Raw genomic sequence first — 21,376 nt, 5'->3', positions numbered from 1 at the left:
AGAGAAAATGCCCCACCCCCACTTTCTGTAGAGAAAATGCCCCACCCCCACTTCCTGTAGAGATAATGCCCCACCCCCACTTTCTGTAGAGAAAATGCCCCACCCCCACTTCCTGTAGAGATAAATCCCCACTTCCTGTAGAGAGATAAAGCCCCACCCCCACTTTCTGTAGAGATAAAGCCCCACCCCCACTTTCTGTAGAGAAAATGCCCCACCCCCACTTTCTGTAGAGAAAATGCCCCACCCCCACTTTCTGTAGAGAAAATGCCCCACCCCCACTTCCTGTAGAGATAATGCCCCACCCCCACTTTCTGTAGAGAAAATGCCCCACCCCCACTTCCTGTAGAGATAATGCCCCACCCCCACTTTCTGTAGAGAAAATGCCCCACCCCCACTTCCTGTAGAGATAAATCCCCACTTCCTGTAGAGAGATAAAGCCCCACCCCCACTTTCTGTAGAGATAAAGCCCCACCCCCAAATCCTGTAGATATAATGCCCCACCCCCACTTCCTGTAGAGAGATAAAGCCCCACCCCCACTTCCTGTAGAGATAAAGCCCCACCCCCACTTCCTGTAGAGATAAAGCCCCACCCCCACTTCCTGTAGCGATAAAGCCCCACCCCCACTTCCTGTAGAGATAATGCCCCACCCTCACTTCCTGTAGAGAGATAATGCCCCAACCCCACTTCCTGTAGAGATAATGCCCCACCCCCACTTTCTGTAGAGAAAATGCCCCACCCCCACTTCCTGTAGAGATAATGCCCCACCCCCACTTTCTGTAGAGAAAATGCCCCACCCCCACTTCCTGTAGAGATAAATCCCCACTTCCTGTAGAGAGATAAAGCCCCACCCCCACTTTCTGTAGAGATAAAGCCCCACCCCCAAATCCTGTAGATATAATGCCCCACCCCCACTTCCTGTAGAGAGATAAAGCCCCACCCCCACTTCCTGTAGAGATAAAGCCCCACCCCCACTTCCTGTAGAGATAAAGCCCCACCCCCACTTCCTGTAGCGATAAAGCCCCACCCCCACTTCCTGTAGAGATAATGCCCCACCCTCACTTCCTGTAGAGAGATAATGCCCCAACCCCACTTCCTGTAGAGATAATGCCCCACCCCCACTTTCTGTAGAGAAAATGCCCCACCCCCACTTCCTGTAGAGATAATGCCCCACCCCCACTTTCTGTAGAGAAAATGCCCCACCCCCACTTCCTGTAGAGATAAATCCCCACTTCCTGTAGAGAGATAAAGCCCCACCCCCACTTCCTGTAGAGATAAAGCCCCACCCCCACTTCCTGTAGAGATAAAGCCCCACCCCCACTTCCTGTAGAGATAAAGCCCCACCCCCACTTCCTGTAGAGAAAGCCCCACCTCCACTTCTTGTAGAGATAATGCCCCACCCTCACTTCCTGTAGAGAGATAATGCCCCACCCCCACTTCCTGTAGAGAGATAAAGCCCCACCCCCACTCTTTTGTAGAGAGATAAAGCCCCACCCACTTCCTGTAGAGAAAGCCCCACCCCCACTTCTTGTAGCGATAATGCCCCACCCTCACTTCCTGTAGAGAGATAATGCCCCACCCCCACTTCCTGTAGAGAGAAAGCCCCACCCCACTTCCTGTAGAGAAAGCCCCACCCCCACTTCTTGTAGAGATAATGCCCCACCCCCACTTCCTGTAGAGAGATAATGCCTCACCCCCACTTCCTGTAGAGAGATAATGCCCCACCCCCACTTCCTGTAGAGAGAGAAAGCCCCACCCCACTTCCTGTAGAGAAAGCCCCACCCCCACTTCCTGCAGAGATAATGCCCCACCCCCACTTCCTGTAGACATCAGTTTACACTGAAGGGAGACTCCTACTGGAATATTCTGGGGGCTGCAGACATAAGTTTGGTTATAACGTTCTCTGATTTCACTTCTCCGGAGCCTCACAAGCTTCGTCTTTGCCCATGTCCACGACCGATCCTCCGCTTCCAGTTTCCCATGACAGTAAGGGCCATCGTTCCACCCCTGGCGGTATTTGTTTTGTGCTCTATAAAATCATCAGTCGTCATAAGAGAAGATGATGGTGGATATTTTCATTATTAAAAGACATTTTCTCTTAAGCTCATTATTCAGGATTAATGAAGACACGTAAAGTTGATGACATCTGTCTGGAGATCACACATCTAGGTCAGCGATTATACCGTAAATGCCGAACCTGCGTGAGATATCTGCCAAGACCTGAGACACGATAAAAATGCCGACAAGTCGCTGCATGACGGAGTCTGCTACCTGAAAGTGAAATGTTCACCTTCAGCATAAAAATTACTGACAGGAGGAACTGCACCGTCTATCACCGCAGGTCTATGGGAGATGATCTGGGGTCACAGACGTGCAGCAGAGAGACTAGTAGGGTCTTCTCTTGGTCTGGAGGACCCCGATATCAATGGATCGTCCAGGATTTCAGTGTGTGCTGTGTAATGCTTCAGTTCTCCTGTGGGGGCACTGTTATGGATTTGAACACTTTTTCTACAGATCACAACAGATTGCAGTCAGGGGTACTTTCTGTTATCAGTGCTCAGGTTTTTTTTTTTTTACAATGTCAGCACAGATGTGTGTATACATTGCAACCAAGTTCCCAGCGCTGAATGTTTACTTAAAATTTTAATAAGTAATAAATGTCAAGAATGCTGCTATATACAAGCTCTATCTGATAATAGCCGTTTAGGAAGACCGGAATGACCTTCTAATACTTATATTTTTTACTTTGGTGCATTCTCTCTATTTCTTTCTTTGAATTCAGCAGATCATTATCGGATGTGACCAATTTTACATTCTAAAGGCTAGGACAATGGATATTAATTAACAATTAACATATCTGTCTCATTAACTGCTCCAATTATGGGAGGTGTCAATAATTATTTCCTTTCTCATTAAAACCGGATTACAGGGATTTGTCCAAATTCCTGCAATGGATTTTTGTTGAATATACTGTAGCTGTTGGTTGCGACATTGGTTTGGTTCTTTCCTGGCTTTATTTCTGGTTCCTTTCTCTAACTGCTCTGCTTCAACCTTGGTTCCCGTCTTGGCTATGTTCATAGTCAACATTTGCCCCCGGAGGAAGCCCACTCGAAACGCGCGTTGGGGCTGGTTCCACTGCCTCACCACACATAGGTTAAAATGGGTCAGACGTCTTTTTGATGACCTCTTGCTGCCGTGGCCTGATTCTACTATGGAGATATATTTGGGTTTTTGTCTCTTGTCTAACCACATGTTATGGTATAATCTTATGACTATGTAGACATTCCCTAGCTTGTTATTCAAATGGCTTTTGACTGCCAGACAATGTATATTAGACAGCCACCAAAAGTCAGTCATGCTATTATGCATATTATTTCCACGTCTTTTATCCCAGGCCTGATATGCTATTTTGTGGTTGTTGTACAATGGAACTTGATTGACACTGTGTGCCACTTTTTCCATCGCTTTTTTTTATTAAATGTGAAATATTGTTTATATTTTTGTAATAAAAATTGATATACTTTTTATATATTCGGACTTTGTACTCTTTGTCTCACATAGGTTGCAGTCTTATTAGAGTGTCCGCTCTTTTGGTCTAATAATATATACAATGACACTATTTTGTGTCTTAAATTTTTCTTTTTTGGTTTGGTTGATGTTGAATATATAACATTTGCCACCAAGCATGGTTGGAGATCCAGACCATCGTGAGGAGTCAAGGAAAAATACAAGGAAATCCTGATTGCAATCCTTAGTTTTGCGGCCAGGGTCACTAATTTCAGCCCCCTTGTCTAGGTGAAGGATATTGTGGTGGCCAAACTGGACTTAGTATCATCACAGATTGCTTCGGCCACATTTGACTTGGCCCCCTCACAGATTGGTTCGGCCATATTTGACTTGGCTCCATCACTAATCGGTTTGGCCATATTTGACTTGGTCCCATCACTGATCGGTTCAGGCATATTTGACTTGGGGCCAAGCCAAATATGCCCGAACTTATCTGTGATGTGGCCCAAGTCAAATATGCCCGAACCGATCAGTGATGGGGCCAAATGAAATGTGGTTGAACCGATCTGTGATGTGGCCCAAGTCAAATATGGCTGGACCAATCTGTGATGGGGCCAAGTCAAATATGCCCGAACTTATCTGTGATGTGGCCCATCACAGATTGGTCCAGCCATATTTGACTTGGCCCCATCACAGATTGGTTTGGCCATATTTGACTTGGGCCACATCACAGATCGGTTCAACCACATTTCATTTGGCCCCATCACTGATCGGTTCGGCCATATTTGACTTGGCCCCATCACAGATCGGTTTGGCCACATTTGATTTGGCCCCATCACAGATCGGTTCAACCACATTTGATTTGGCCCCATCACTGAACGGTTCGGCCATATTTGACTTGGCCCCATCACAGATCGGTCTGGCCATATTTGACTTGGCCCCTTCACTGATCAGTTTGGCCATATTTGACTTGGTCCCATTACTGATCGGTTCGGCCACATTTGACTTGGCCCCATCACAGATCGGTTCAACCACCTTTGATTTGGCCCCATCACTGATCAGTTCGGCCATATTTGACTTACCCCATCACTGATCGGTTTGGCCACATTTGACTTGACCCCATCAAAGATTCAGACAAATTTGGTGGTAAAATGTAACATAATGTAATGCAATGAACACATTGTTGTCCATGACGTGTTGACTCTTACACCGCATCAGGGTCGTCAGATATCTTCCTCTGTTCTCCTCGCCATGTTGCTTGCATGCAGAGATTCAGTGATTTGTGAGGACACGTGTTGTGACTATAAAGACCCTATATGATGGTAGATTGGAAGAGGCATAAGCGGGGAGCACTCTGCACTTATCTGCCGTGTGTCATCACCCAGAATCCTTAGGTGTTGCGATTGTTTGCAGTTTGTCGGGATTGAGCAGCCGAGTGTCGCCCGCTTATCGTGCATTCAGGTGACAGAGAGCGACATGTACCAAGTGACCTGGATTTTTTTTTTATTGAATTTAATGAGTGTTGTTGAGGTTGGGAAAAAAATATGATGACTCATGACGAGTGGCGAGGAGGGCGGGGTTCAAGTGTATATATATTATCTTAAAGTGGAAGTAACAGATTCATTACTATAATGATAAGCATTTATTTAAAGGAAAGTTCCTGTCATCGCAAAATGTTGCATAGATGACTGAGAACAACTAAAGGTACCGTTACACTAAACGATTTACCAACGATCACGACCAGCGATACGACCTGGCCGTGGTCGTTGTGTGGTCGCTGGAGAGCTGTCACACAGACAGCTCTCTCCAGCGACCAACGATCAGGGGAACAACTTCGGCATCTTGAAACTGTCTTCAACGATGCCGAAGTCCCTGGGTAACCAGGGTAAAAATCGGGTTACTAAGCGCAGGGCCGCGCTTAGTAACCCGATATTTACCCTGGTTACCATTGTAAAAGTAAAAAAAAAAAAAAACAGTACATACATTCCGATGTCTGTCACGTCCCTCGCCGTCAGCTTCCCTGCACTGTAAGCGCCGGCCGTAAAGCAGAGCTGTGCTCTGCTTTACGGCCGGCCGGCGCTGACACAGTGCAGGGAAGCTGACTGCGAGGGACGTGACAGACATCGGAATGTGAGTATGTAGTGTTTTTTTTTTTTTTACTTTTACAATGGTAACCAGGGTAAATATCGGGTTACTAAGCGCGGCCCTGCACTTAGTAACGCGATGTTTACCCTGGTTACAGGTGAACACCTCGCTAGATCGGCGTCGCACACGCCGATTTAGCGATGACAGCGGGTGATCAGCGACCAAAAAAAGGTCCTGATCATTCCCCAGCGACCAATGATCTCCCAGCAGTGGCCTGATCGTTGGTCGCTGTCACACATAACGAGATCATTAACGGGATAGTTGCTACGTCACAAAAAGCGTGACGTTGCAACGATATCCTTAACGATATCGTTATGTGTGAAGGTACCTTAAGATGGAGAGTAAAGAGAATCCCTTTAAATGTCTTTGTCTATGGGGCTCACTCAGAGATAAGAGAGCGGGTAATTACACTGACTAAGCTGTGGGAGGGGCAAAGAAAAGACTTCCTGGTTCTGTGGAATCACATGATCCCTCTTACCCAATCAGCAGTTCAATGATCGCGATAGACGCGGTTCCATGTGCTCTGCTTGGCCTCTTAAAGGGCCAGTGCATTCTAACTTTAGCTCTGTTGCGTCAGGCTTTATTAGGACCCTTCCTAACATTACATTATCCTGTGCTCCTCCAGCTTTGACGTGCTTTTATTTTTTGTGTAAATCAAGTTTATTGAATAAAGTCACTTTTACAAAATTCTAAACAGCAAGAGCACAAGAAGAGGATTCAGAGATCCTCCAAAAAATAGAAAAAACAGCAAAACGAGGCAGAGCTTCTTACCTGCCTAGGCCTCTAAACAAATGCACTATCAGGATGCAGTGGACCCATGTGGTTAAGATGGAGACTACACAGGTGCAGCATAACCGATGAGGCAGCCACTCTCAACCTACCAAACTAATGGAGGGGGTGGCTGCTTGGAACAATGCTACACATAAAAGACTTGTATGTGGCGCTGTTCACACAATGGAGATGCACAGCATCCAGGCAAGCCTAGTAGTGACACCCTTCTATTAGATCAGGCGGGCCTGCCCAGCGCTATCCAAATGCACCCCATGTGAACAGACACCACAATTTACAAGACAAAAATGGGCCCAACTGCACCCCGAAAAAATGCAAAAAACACAAAAAAAATATCGGTTATGCTGCACCTGTGTATTCTCCATCTTAACCACATGGGTCCACTGCATCCTGATAGTGCATTTGTTTAGAGGCCTAGGCAGGTAAGAAGCTCTGTCTCGTTTTGCTGTTTTTTCACTTTTACAAAAACCATTAAAGTAAGTTAATAGCAAAATGATACAAGTTGAAAAAACATTCGAGTCATTGAGTGCTTTTATTTTTAATGTTATGATTTGCATTTTTTTCTATTTTGAGGGTAGGACCTTAACTTTCTCATTGTTTTGGTCCATGCCTAATTTTCAAAATTGTCTGCCGGGAATCAGGGATAAGTCACTTCCTGTGCAAGCCTTATTTCCGCCTCCTAAATGTGCTTCTGATTGCCAGGGTTTGGCTTCACGGCACTGCAAAAGATGTGAGTAGAACTGCTCCATGGAAAACTTCTACCATGTCCGGAAGATTTGCCACCCATGCCAGGAGTCTGGAAGGTCTTTGGTTTTTCTTTTGGCCTCCTGGACATTCTGGGAGAGTTGGTTTAGGATGAGGAAAGCACGATCCCGTTGACTCCGCTCCCTTGTTTTGGTCTAAGTCTGCCCCATTTCCAGACTTTTGCAGAAAAAGTGGCCGAGGATCAGAAGACTTGATAGATGTGGCAATCTGATGCTGCGATTTGGCCACTCAACGTGGCTTTCTTTCCTCTTCACTGTTATGTGGACTGGATTTTGGCTATGAAAAAAAAACACGTCGAGATCCAGCAGACAGTCATGTCACTCCGACTCCCCACCAAGCATCGTCCGCGCCGGCACACCCCGGCAGGCAACAGCGTTTTAATTCCACCCAAGCAAAGGAAGCCACTAAAATGAACGAGGCCACACCTCGGTAATTGTTTTCAGCTTTTGTCTCACGCGCAGAGCTTTCAATTAAACTTCCCCGTGAGGGAGCAGAGCGAGGACGACTCAGCTGTAAATGAAGGAATCTTGGCGCCATCACAAAGGCGAGATACAAGAAGCGGCTGAAGGCTCCCGACGGCTGCGGGGTTCCTTATCTCATCGGATTCAGGAAGCGTACAATGAGGATTTCACTTCTGTATCCCCCGTCGTACCCTCCGAATTTTGCCAGCAACTGCAAATGTTGCGCAAATCTTTAGTCAGATTTAATTAAAAAAAAAAAAAAATCACGTGATGATGGAGTTGGCATAGTTGCCAGAGTCTTACTATTCTCGCTGGATAAGCAATAAATGGCATCAGCTAGGAAATAATGCTGCACGTGATTTATAAATGAAGCCACATCTTCAACTGAAAACTTGAAAGCTGCCAGAAATTGCAAAAAAAAATAAGGCTTAACGCTCCTTGATACATCTCCTTTGTTCCCTGGCATAAACCGTATAGATCCTTTGTCTATGGAAATGGTAAAAAAAAAAATTTTTTTTTTGCATTTTTCAAAATTACTTCCTAATCTGTGGCAGTCAGAGTTCTGATTTTCATGTATAGACATAGGGTTAATGTATAGGAGTCAGGTTACTATTGGGATATACAATGGTTGGAGCCATCTTGTCTGGATGAAGGGCTCTTGTCCCGGGGATGGGACTCGGTGACATCATGGCAGGTCCTTCAACCTCTTGCTCAGACTGTTGTAATTAATGGCTGTTTTTTTTTCCATTCTGTGGTCTGAGAACCAGGTATCTCTCCATCCACCCCGAGGTCGCATCATCTATGTAACATTATATTATTGTACTGGTAAAAAATCCGCTCTGGAAATCCACAGAAGATTCATCATCACGTATAAAGATGACCGTGCCAACTATATTCGAGCCCTACAATAGGAAGGTGCATAGAAAAAAGGTCAATCGCATACGTGGCGTCCTTTTTTGGGGGACTGTGTAGCAACGGTATTTTTTTAATTCCTCAATTCTTGATGTACCAACAGGTCTCATCACCGAATTAACAGTATGCCACATGGTTTGTAACATGTTAACCCGTGGAGGTTGAATTATATCGTATGCCTATACAGTGGCATTGTACATCGGAGTCTTCCTCTTCCATTCCTGACTTATTCTTCTTCTGACGAAGGGTTTAAATGTTGAACAAGCAGTAGATAATGAAGTTCAGTGAAACCCTTGGAAGGCATGATAAGACGGGTATGCGGCTCACTCTTGCTGTTTTCCGTTTGGAGCATTGCATCAGAACTCAACTAGGAACATCTATCTTTGGAATGAATGATATGCGGAGCGTGCCGGCGCTGCATGAGAATGGAATAATAGTCAAAATATTAAGTCACCCGACACAAAGAATGTGACATAGGTATATCAGCGCTGAAATATGTGTCATTGTGATTATAACAGGCAACTATCCTCATCTGTCAAATTCAGCTGTCGTGAGTGGGACCTCTAAAGATGGAATTTAGCCAAGGAATGGGAAGAATCTCTACAAAGAAATAGCTGGCCATTGAAGGAATGATAGGATGTAGTAAAAAAATCGAAAGCTGCTAGAAAGTGAACCTGACACAACCAAAGAAAAGACCAGAATCAGTGCCAAAAACCAAACATAGCCAACGGCAGTACAAAACCAAGGATCGAACATTGCCAATGTCAAAACACATAGACTGAACATAGCTAAAAACTGAACATAGCCAATGGCAAGATAAAAATCAAAGACCGAACATAGCCAATGGCAGGACAAAGCCAAAGACCGAACATAGCCAAAAACCGACCATAGCCAATGGCAGAACAAAGCCAAACACTGAATATAGCCAATGGCAAAGCAAAGCCAAAGACTGAACATAGCCAATGGCGGGACAAAACCAAAGACCAAACATAGCCAATGGCAGGACAAAACCAAAGACCAAACATAGCCAATGGCAGGACAAAACCAAAGACAAAACATAGCCAATGGCAGGACAAAACCAAAGACCAAACATAGCCAATGATAGAAAAAGCCAATGGGAGAACATAGCCAATGGCAGGACAAAACCAAAGACCGTACATAGCCAATGATAGAAAAAGCCAAAGACCAAACATAGCCAATTACAGAACAAAGCCAAATACTGAACATAGCCAATGGAAGGACAAAACCAAAGACCGAACATAGTCATAGACTGATTATAGCCAATGATAGGACAAAGTCAAAGACTGAGCGTAGCCAATGGCAGGACAAAGCTAAAGAGTGAACATAGCCAATGGTAGTATAAAGCCAAAGTGTGAGCATAGCTAATGGCAGGATAAAACCAAAGATTAAACATAGCCAACGATCGGACAAAGCGAAAGACTGAGTGTAGCAAATGTGAGAACAGAGCCAAAGACCTGAGAATAGACAAAACCAATGGAAGAACAAGAAAACACATGGTTTTACCAGTCAGAATGAAATAATATTTCTTAAGAAGAAATCTAATGTTGACCTGCTGAGATTTTCTTTCACAAATTTATATGTCTTTGGTCATTATTTGCAGGATTGTGACCGTGGTCCTTGTGATAATCAGTGTGGTCTGGATTCCCATCCTGCAAAACGCCAACAGCGGGCAGCTCTACGTGTACATCCAGTCCGTCACCAGCTACCTCGCACCCCCGGTCACAGCCGTGTTTGGCTTGGCAGTCTTCTGGAAGAGAGCCAACGAGCAGGTAAATCCCATCTGCACCGATCCCGTACACACCATAGTGAACAATACTCATACCACAATAGGGCGCACCCAACCTACACAACGTGTCCTCACACAATGCACACAGGTCACTGATCACAATGAACGAGAACGTGGAGTCTCCTGTCAGAAAAATCACTCTAATGACTTAAATGTGGATGATTGGGGAGTGGATCACGGCTGTGTCATTGTCCTTCGCTTTTAGTCGAGAGTTTTCTCTGTTTTCTGGACGGGGATGTCATTTGTCACACATTAGCAACACTTAATTACCCTAAAACACAGGATTTAAGAATAAAGAGACAAAATAGCGCAGTCCGTCAAGTCAGACGGCTTACTAAGCAATGATGTCATGGAAAGCCTCGTTCCACTTGCTTCATACTGAGCTTGTGTTTGCACCGGCCGAGAAGGGTTTACACATTATGGATGGCACGTTAGATACCTTTCGTCTATATGAAGCTTAGGGGTTCACCAAGGTTCAGTTAAAAGGACAACTGTAGCGGCACATCTGGAGGACATCCATGTTGGTTAATGGGCCTCCTCCAGTCATGGCGGCAGTCCAGGGTTGGAGAATTCTCCCGTGGGCCCTGCCTTCTCCTTCAGGAGAGTTAATAGTACAAACATTGCAGCTGCTATGGGGCTCTTAAGTGGGGGAGAAAGGTGGTCCTCATAATCAAATCCTCTGGTGGGCCCAACATTCTTCAGTCTGACACTGGGCAGCACTATAACAGATCGGTATCACCGATTAGAGGAGGTCATCTGGCGAAGAAAACCCCCTTTTTTAGGATCAAGTAATCAGCAGGTCTTCTAATCCCATCCTAACCTAAACCTTGTTTCTTGACTACGCTTCGGCCAAACCCCTTGTCTACTACATCTGGCACTTGTAGTACCACTGCTGGCTGTTCCTGACTCTGCTCCTGACTTCCATTGGGTTGTCGAATCCTGCCTGATCTCCTGGTAAGAAATCCCGGCTCCATTAATGACCTAGGTTTTGCTTCCACCATCACCAATATTTTGCAATATTTTGACTATTATGTAAGAATCCTTCTTCTGCAAAGGTTATACCTTTTTCTGCGGGGTTACAAGTGAAAAACAAGGAACCCCTGACTCCGATCTAGCCACTGCTAAACAGAAAAAAGGCTTCAAGCGTCCATATTCTGACCATTGGTCCTTTATGGAGAACCATAGTCCATCAATTTCTGAGGATGTCTACAACTTGGAGACAACAGCTGATCCTTTAGGACTGACTTGGTTCCATGAGGACCATATGTTGACTCCTAATTTAGAAAACCCACATTTGAATACCGGCACTTCCACCCTAATACAGGTGCTTCGCCCCTTTAGTGTCCTTACGGAGCGGAGAACGACTACAAAGAAAGTCTAATCAGCACTTCTGTGCATGCCTTATCATATGTAGCGTCCCGGGACGTGTCCGTCCTGCAGATTGTCGGCATTTAACAGGCATTAAAAGCCAGAGGCAAAAGCTCAATAATCCGGCGTTAATGCGACAGGCAGGATCCAGGATCGCGGAGTGAGAGAGTCGTCATCTTCATTTGGGATAATTGCTGCATTGTGAAAACAGGTGTGTGCAGATTCCTGGGTTCACAATAAATCCTAATCCTACTATTAATCCCCCCTCCCCTGATAAAAACCCATTTATAACCGCGTCTTGTGGGGGGGGCATCGTATCTGGTCGAATTCATTCTGGCTTGTTCTGCTGTTCTGAAATCCTAAGAAATATCATTATTCATGTTTATAAACCTTCACATTCCAGCAACAATTGTCTCCATGGTTACAGACTACAAACAAACCCTGTGTAGTCTGGGCCTACAGAGGGGGCCGCAACTTTCTATTGTCGACCACGTAAACTATTTTCTATGTATACTGGTAACTCGGACAGTTCTCTCCCTCTCTGTTCTTCCTGGCAATCCATCATATAAGATTGATTTTCCCATCCCCCTCCCTTTGTCAATACATGCTGGAATGTCTCTTCACCTGTAGAATAAGACACATTCTTTTCAATATTTTCAAGCCTAATTTCTAGGACACTGACCATAAAACGTCCCCCAGAACGTTCCACGTTTTTGCCTTAGCCCCATACACCCCATACACCAGTTCCTGCAAAAAAAATGCTGATGTTGAAAGGGACATACAGGATCAGATTCAGCAACCGTCCATCAGACCAGAGTCTTCATATATAATCTCCTAGGAAACAAGGAATGCTGGGAAATGTAATCCACTGGTGACGAAAGTGAGGGAGGAAGTAGCTAACTTCTGATCGTTTGGTCTTTGGCTCTTACTTGTTCTACACATTATAGAGAAAATCTGTGGTTGTTCACTGAGTAAATAGATCAGCCCTGTCCTTTGTTTCTTCTCCCTTAGTGGGAGGAGCATGAAACAAGTCTGTGTAGCAGAGAGAGGCAGTCTACTGTATAGCAGATAGAACTTCTGGTGCCTACCAGACAGGCCGTTACTTTGTGTCTGAAGCATGTTATCCTGTATAGAAGTATGATGCTGGATAATGTAATGGTACAATATACGGTATAATACTACGATGTGATGGCGGTATAATCAGAACAAGGTCTACTAGCTTCCACACGTCACGTCTTGCCTCCTCTCTCCTAACAGGGAGCATTCTGGGGTCTTATGGTCGGCCTGGTGGTCGGATTGGCACGGATGACTCTGGAGTTTGTGTATCCCATCCCCCGCTGTGGCGTTCCCGACGAGCGTCCGTCCATCCTGAAGGACATTCATTACCTGCACTTCGCCATCATTTTGTGTGCACTGACAGTGGGAGTAGTAGTTGGAATAAGCCTATTATCGGAGCCGCCCCTGCATGCTCAGGTAGGTGTAAAGCCGCGTGACATGATATAAGACACCAAGAGATCAGGGGGGAAATGGCGTCCTGTGAAAACCGTACGGCGCCTGCGTTACAATTGTCTTAGGGCTCATTTTAGGGTATTTAGGGCAATATTATGCAATAAGAAGACATATTGGGCACGTATCAATCTCCACCATCGCTGGTGAGACACAGAACGTGTCGCCATATCCTGCACCAGAGGTGGCACCATGTGCAGAGGAAAGTAACGTGTCTCCGGCTTCTGGTGGGGGCGTAATAACGCGGCAGCGTTGGCTCTTAGCGTATAGTTGCAGAATCTGACACTCTACCAATATGATCCCCTCCTCCTCCAATGTATGGGTTCTCATAGTTTTTCCGAATGACCCAAGTGTTTGGAATCTATCAGTCCTCCTGGACACGATGGGTTTTATTCTGCTCTCAGATTACAGAGGAGGATGTGATCACAAATGGGGCCCCTGAGACTGGAGGACAATTGCCCCCCCCCCCTAAAGAGCGATATTAAGGGGCAATATTGGCGTTGTGCGATGATATTGCATGGGGCAGAGTCTGTTTTCATACAGTGTGATGTCATCACGTACCACAGGCTCCATAGAAAGGCATCGCGCCCTCTCTCCTGCACCTTACCTTCCATTGCCTACATAATACCGCCATATAATGCTCAATAATAAAAGTATCATCCAGCGCCTCTCAGCTTATCCATCTACTGCAGCCACGGAGACGTGGCAGTGACGTTCACTAGCTGGTGGTGCCATTTCCTCCCTTGCCCACCCTACAATCTGACTTTTTAGGGGGTATTGTATCATATTTTGCATTATATCTCCAGTAAAGCAAGTTGAAAGCTGCCTTTCTTTTTTATGGCTGCCTGATTTGATGACAAGCATCCAAGACCTGGTGCCAGGGAAAACAGCGCTATGTTTAATGCCGAAAAACGGAGCCAAAGCCAAATGCTAATCTTGTTTTGTGCGACAGAAATATTTTCTGTTTTTTTAGCAAGTTTTTCCATTGGTCTTGGCTCAGTGGGTAAGCAGATGGGCCGTGCCCCACAACTAACACGTTTCTTCATGATCACCTGGCGCTCAGGGGGTAAAGTAAAGGTATAAAGGAAGTCATTAATCTACCATCATGGCTGCCACCGAGCATCTCGGGTCTAAGAACTGTAAAGGACATTTAAAGGGGTTGTCCAGGACTTGGATATTACTGGCCTATCCTTAGGGCATGAGTGTCGGATCGGTGGTGGTCCAACACCCGGTACCCCACGGTCAGCTGCGACTGGACGCATAAAGGCAAGACAGCACAGCTCGGTGCACCGTGTAGTGGCCGTTCTTGGTACTGCAGCTCAGGTAACATTCACTTTAATAGGAGCTGAGTTGCAGTACCCAAGAATGGCCTCTACACTGTGCACGGCGCTGTGCTTTTCACGCTCTATACACCTGCCGCAGCAGCAACTGAACGGAGGACGAACGGGTGTCGGACCCCCACTCATCTCAAGAAAGAGTCATCATTATATAACCCCTTAAAGAAGAGCAATGATCTGTATATATTTCTTCTCAACAGGTAAAAAACCTCACCTGGTGGACAATACCCCGAGGAAGAAGCCCACCCGAGATCACACTCAGGAAAGTGTCCACTCGTAGCCACTCGGCCCCTGGAGAAATTGATGGTGGGTTCAGATGTGCCCATTTGGTACCGTATGGTAACTTGTTGGGTTAGTTGGGGCATTCTGGATACCATTTGATATATATTTTTCATTTATTTATACAGGCCCAGCCAACTGTTCCCCCCGCGACCGGACCTGGAGCACAATGTTATGTAAACCCCCCACAGAACCAGTGGAATCGCCCACTCCCATTCAACAAAGAAGCATTAAGGAGGAACCATTCTGGGCGCGGGTGTGCTGCATTAATGCCATCATTCTCATGTGCGTCAACGTTTTCTTCTATGCGTATTTTGCTTGAAGGCCAAGAGGAATGGAAAAAAAAACCCAACAAAACACTGCAAAAACATTACCCACAAGTGCCCTTTAAATTAACCGTTTCCCTGCCATCCATCAGTACAAAATGATGGTTTTGGTTAACCGATTCCAAAGCTAAGGTCACGGAGCGGCCTCCATTGCCAGCGTGTGCCAGGGTGAATCACATGCCCAATGAAGGACGGCACCGCACATGTGTAGAAGTCAGCAGAATAGAGATTCCTGCCCTTTTAACCTCACACGCCATGACGCATGCTTTTATACAGGAGCCAAGATGGCGGCCCACCAGCGGCACGTGACATTCCTGACACTGTGCCCTCGTAAAGTACAATTATCGAATAAAAGGTGTTATTAGTGGAGCTGCCTCCTGCCCGTCACTGACAGCGGGGGCTCATACCGACGACTTTTTATTGCGATGACTCCCAGAAAATCATCGGGAGTCACAAATAATTCCCTCACTCCAAATAATGAATCACTGAAGAGGGAAGATTAAAGGGAAAAGTCATCGAATCCTATTAGTCTACAAAGATCTCTGACCCGGGGGAGGGAAGAGGCCAGTGCTGCCAGGAACCGCGATGACCGAAGCGTCCCCCTAAAATAGAGATGACCCAAGCAGCCCCCATACCAGTGATGACCAAAGCAACCCCCCATAACTGATGATTGTGCATCCCCAAATAACAGTGATGATCACAGCGTCCCACTAAAATAGAGATGACAGAAGCGTCCCCAAATAACAGTGATGACCGAATTGTCCCCCCATAAGTGATGACCACTTCGGCCCCCCATAACAGTGATGACTGCGCATCCCCAAATAACAGTGATGACTGGTGTTCCCCCAAAACAGAAGAACCGCAGCGTCCCCACATAACAGGGATGACCTTGGCGTCCCCCGGTAACAACAATGACCACGCTGTCCCCCCATAATAGAGAAGGACGGCGACGTCCCTCCATAATGATGACCACAGTGACCCCCATAATAGAGAGTCTACCCATTACAGCTATGACATCATCCCAAACAATAGTGATGACTGCAGTGTTCCCCCAATAACAGGGGACCGCACCATCCACCCATAATAGCAATAACCATGGTTTCCCCACCAGATCAGTGATGCCCCAGCGTCTCCCATTACAGAGATAACCACAGTGTCCCCCATAAGTGATAAATGCAGCATCCTTCATAACAGTGATAACTACAGCTTTCCCCATAACAAAGATAACCATAGTGTCCCCAATAAGAGAGATAAAGATAGTGTCCCCCTCATAATAGTGATAACCATAGTGTCCCAGATAACAGTGGTAACCATGGTGCACTGTGGCAGTTGCGGTCAGTGTTGCCCTATGGCAGTTGCGGTCAGTGTTGCCCTATGGCAGTTGCGGTCAGTGTTGCACTATGGCAGTTGCGGTCAGTGTTGCGCTATGGCAGATGTGGTCAGTGTTGCGCTATGGCAGATGTGGTCAGTGTTGCACTATGGCAGTTGCGGTCAGTGTTGCGCTATGGCAGTTATGGTCAGTATTGCACTATATCAGTTGCGGTCAGTGTTGCACTATGGCGGTTGCGGTCAGTGTTGCGCTATGACAGTTGCGGTCAGTGTTGCACTATATCAGTTGCGGTCAGTGTTGCGCTATGGCAGATGTGGTCAGTGTTGCGCTATGGCAGATGTGGTCAGTGTTGCGCTATGGCAGATGTGGTCAGTGTTGCGCTATGGCAGATGCGGTCAGTGTTGCGCTATGGCAGTTGCGGTCAGTGTTGCGCTATGGCAGATGTGGTCAGTGTTGCGCTATGGCAGTTATGGTCAGTGTTGCACTATGGCAGTTGCGGTCAGTGTTGCGCTATGGCAGTTGAGGTCAGTGCTGCCCTATGGCAGTTATGGTCAGTATTGCACTATATCAGTTGCGGTCAGTGTTGCACTATGGCGGTTGCGGTCAGTGTTGCGCTATGGCAGTTGCGGTCAGTGTTGCACTGTGACGGATGCGGTCAGTGTTGCGCTATGGCAGTTGCGGTCAGTGTTGCACTATGGTGGTGTTTACATGTGGCTGTTACTGGGATTTCCTGTAGTAGCAGTTCAGGAAATGTTCCCTGATTTCTCTGACAGATGGAATCGGTGTATTAATTAGGTATTGTGGGGTCTCTGACTGCGGGGGCTTGGCAGCCGGTTTCTCAGGAATAGTCAGTGATCAGAGATCTGGCATAGAAATCTATGGACCCATATTGTACAAGTACGTGACAGATTTCATGGGCGGCATATGGCGGTTGGGGAAGTAATAATCCTCTATACAGTACAGGTGGAGGCAGGACTCTACATTACGCAGGTAACCCCCTATATACAGTGCAGGAGGAGGCAGGACTCTGTATTACGCAGGTAACCCCCTATATACAGTGCGGGAGGAGGCAGGACTCTGTATTACGCAGGTAACCCCCCATATACAGTACAGGTGGAGGCAGGACTCTATATTATGCAGGTAACCCCCCATATACAGTACAGGTGGAGGCAGGACTCTATATTACGCAGGTAACCCCCCATATACAGTACAGGTGGAGGCAGGACTCTATATTATGCAGGTAACCCCCCATATACAGTACAGGAGGCAGGACTCTATATTACGCAGGCAACCCCCCATATACAGTACAGGTGGAGGCAGGACTCTGTATTACGCAGGTAACCCCCCATATACAGTACAGGAGGAGGCAGGACTCTATATTACGCAGGTAACCCCCCATATACAGTACAGGTGGAGGCAGGACTCTATATTACGCAGGTAACCCCCCATATACAGTACAGGTGGAGGCAGGACTCTGTATTACGCAGGTAACCCCCCATATACAGTACAGGTGGAGGCAGGACTCTGTATTACGCAGGTAACCCCCCATATACAGTACAGGTGGAGGCAGGACTCTGTATTACGCAGGTAACCCCCCATATACAGTGCAGGAGGAGGCAGGACTCTATATTACGCAGGTAACCCCCGATATACAGTGCAGGAGGAGGCAGGACTCTATATTACGCAGGTAACCCCCGATATACAGTGCAGGAGGAGGCAGGACTCTGTATTACGCAGGTAACCCCCCATATACAGTGCAGGAGGAGGCAGGCTCTGTATTACGCAGGTAACCCCCCATATACAGTGCAGGAGGAGGCAGGACTCTGTATTACGCAGGTAACCCCCCATATACAGTGCAGGAGGAGGCAGGACTCTATATTACGCAGGTAACCCCCTATATACAATGTAGAAGGCAGGACTCTGTATTACGCAGTTTGTCCCCTATATACAGTGCAGGTGGAGGCAGAACTTTGTATTACGCAGTTTGTCCCCTATATACAGTACAGGAGGAGGCAGGACTCTATATTACGCAGTTGGTCCCCTATATACAGTACAGGAGGAGGCAGGACTCTGTATTACGCAGGTAACCCCCCATATACAGTGCAGGAGGAGGCAGGCTCTGTATTACGCAGGTAACCCCCCATATACAGTGCAGGAGGAGGCAGGACTCTGTATTACGCAGGTAACCCCCCATATACAGTGCAGGAGGAGGCAGGACTCTATATTACGCAGGTAACCCCCGATATACAGTGCAGGAGGAGGCAGGACTCTATATTACGCAGGTAACCCCCCATATACAGTGCAGGAGGAGGCAGGACTCTGTATTACGCAGGTAACCCCCCATATACAGTGCAGGAGGAGGCAGGACTCTGTATTACGCAGGTAACCCCCCATATACAGTGCAGGAGGAGGCAGGACTCTATATTACGCAGGTAACCCCCTATATACAATGTAGAAGGCAGGACTCTGTATTACGCAGTTTGTCCCCTATATACAGTGCAGGTGGAGGCAGAACTTTGTATTACGCAGTTTGTCCCCTATATACAGTACAGGAGGAGGCAGGCTCTGTATTACGCAGGTAACCCCCCATATACAGTGCAGGAGGAGGCAGGCTCTGTATTACGCAGGTAACCCCCGATATACAGTGCAGGAGGAGGCAGGACTCTGTATTACACAGGTAACCCCCCATATACAGTACAGGAGGAGGCAGGCTCTGTATTACACAGGTAACCCCCCATATACAGTACAGGAGGAGGCAGGCTCTGTATTACACAGGTAACCCCCCATATACAGTACAGGAGGAGGCAGGCTCTGTATTACACAGGTAACCCCCCATATACAGTACAGGAGGAGGCAGGCTCTGTATTACGCAGGTAACCCCCCATATACAGTGCAGGAGGAGGCAGGCTCTGTATTACGCAGGTAACCCCCCTATATACAATGTAGAAGGCAGGACTCTGTATTGCGCAGTTTGTCCCCTATATACAATGTAGAAGGCAGGACTCTGTATTGCGCAGTTTGTCCCCTATATACAGTACAGGAGGAGGCAGGACTCTGTATTATGCAGGTAACCCCCTATATACAGTACAGGAGGAGGCAGGACTCTGTATTATGCAGGTAACCCCCCATATACAGCACAGGAGGAGGCAGGACTCTGTATTACACAGTTTGTTCCCTATATACAGTGCAGGAGGAGGCAGCCGATCCTGTGTCAGCAGTTTTATCCTATTGCATGTAATATTTCTGGGGTTGTTCTGACATCGCCGCCCTGGCAATTAAAGGCTTTGTAACAATGAAGCAACGAGCTGAGTGTGTAATAATAATGTAATGGGGGAATATCCCAGGACGGGGGGTGCACAGCGCTGCCGAGTGACTGCCACAGTGTCACGACCCCGCTGCCGAGACGGAGACATAACGTGCTCTTCCTCACCTCTTTCTCCAAGTGTCAGGACGACCAGAGACCCTCGTGTCTGAGAATTTATTACTATACTAGATGGTGGTCCGATTCTAACGCATCGGGTATTCTGGAATATGCATGTCCGCGTAGTATATTGCCCAGCCACGTAGTATATTGCCCAGCCACGTAGTATATTGCACAGCCCATGTAGTATATTGCCCAGTCACGTAGTATATTGCCCAGTCACGTAGTATACAGCACAGAGCCACGTAGTATACAGTACAGACACGTAGTATATTGCCCAGTCACGTAGTATATTGCCCAGTGACGCAGTATATTGCCCAGCCATGTAGTATACAGCACAGCCCACGTAGTAGTATATAACACAGCCCACGCAGTATATAGCAATGTGGGCACCATATCTCTGTTAAAAAAAAAGAATTAAAATAAAAAATAGTTATATACTCACCCTCCGTTGGCCCCCGGATCGAAGCAGTTACCGACGCTCCTCGCACGCTCTGGTCTGAAGATTGCATTGCGGGCTAGTGAGATGATGATGATGACGTGCCGTCTCGCAAGACCACTACGTCATCTCGCGAGACCGCAATGCTAGGAGCGGTCACCGGGGCGTCGCGAGGAGCGAGAAAGGCCTGTTCCTGATCCGGAGGCTGACGGATGGTGAGTATGTAACTATTTTTTTTTTTTATTATTTTTAACATTAGATCTTTTTACTATTGATGCGGCATAGGCAGCATGAATAGTAAAAAGTTGGTCACACAGGGTTAATAGCAGCGTTAACCGAGTGCGTTACACCGCGGTCAACGCTGGCATTACCCTGTGTGAGCGCTGACTGGAGGGGAGTACGGAGCGGGGACCGACTGCGGGGAGGAAGGAGCGGCCATTTTGCCGCCGGACTGTGCCTGTCGCTGATTGGTCGCGGCAAAACAGCCATGACCAATCAGCGACTTGGATTTCCATGACAGACAGAGGCCGCGACCAATGAATATCCGTGACAGACAGGCAGAAAGACAGACGGAAGTGACCCTTAGGGTATATTCACACGTTCCTGATTTCCATCCTTTTTTTTTCAGGACTGTTTTTTAAAAAACTGCAGCTCTTGGCAGAAAACGCAGGTCCTTTTTTTGTCCTTTTTTGATCCTTTTTTTGATCCTTTTTTTTATGCAGTTTTCTATGCAGAGTCTATGTGTTTTCTAGGAAGTTTTTTAGGGTTAAAATGGCTGAAAATACCTTAACCCTAACCCTACCCCTAACCCTATTCTAACCTTAGTGGAAAAAAAAAAAAATTCTTAATTTTTTTTTATTGTCCCTACCTATGGGGGTGACAAAGGGGGGGGGGTGTCATTTACTATTTTTTTTTATTTTGATCACTGAGATAGATTATATCTCAGTGATCAAAATGCACTTTGGAACGAATCTACCGGCCGGTAG

The 21,376-nt window shown here is 46.7% G+C and overlaps 1 protein-coding gene across 1 annotated transcript in view; it reads left to right on the top strand.

The window, feature by feature from the left end:
* Positions 1–16,609, top strand: part of SLC5A10 (solute carrier family 5 member 10) — a 95,593-nt gene extending 78,984 nt beyond the window's left edge. Inside the window, exons 12-15 of the mRNA XM_069734658.1 lie at positions 10,199–10,367; positions 13,010–13,225; positions 14,796–14,901; positions 15,003–16,609. Of these exons, the coding sequence (XP_069590759.1) occupies positions 10,199–10,367; positions 13,010–13,225; positions 14,796–14,901; positions 15,003–15,196 (685 nt within the window). The 3' untranslated portion in view covers positions 15,197–16,609. The remainder of the gene's footprint in view (positions 1–10,198; positions 10,368–13,009; positions 13,226–14,795; positions 14,902–15,002) is intronic.
* Positions 16,610–21,376: the final 4,767 nt, after the last annotated feature.

Source organism: Ranitomeya imitator, chromosome 7, assembly GCF_032444005.1.
Source record: "Ranitomeya imitator isolate aRanImi1 chromosome 7, aRanImi1.pri, whole genome shotgun sequence".
In the NCBI taxonomy this organism is placed as follows: domain Eukaryota; kingdom Metazoa; phylum Chordata; class Amphibia; order Anura; family Dendrobatidae; genus Ranitomeya; species Ranitomeya imitator.
This window is presented reverse-complemented; position numbering and strand designations above follow the sequence as displayed.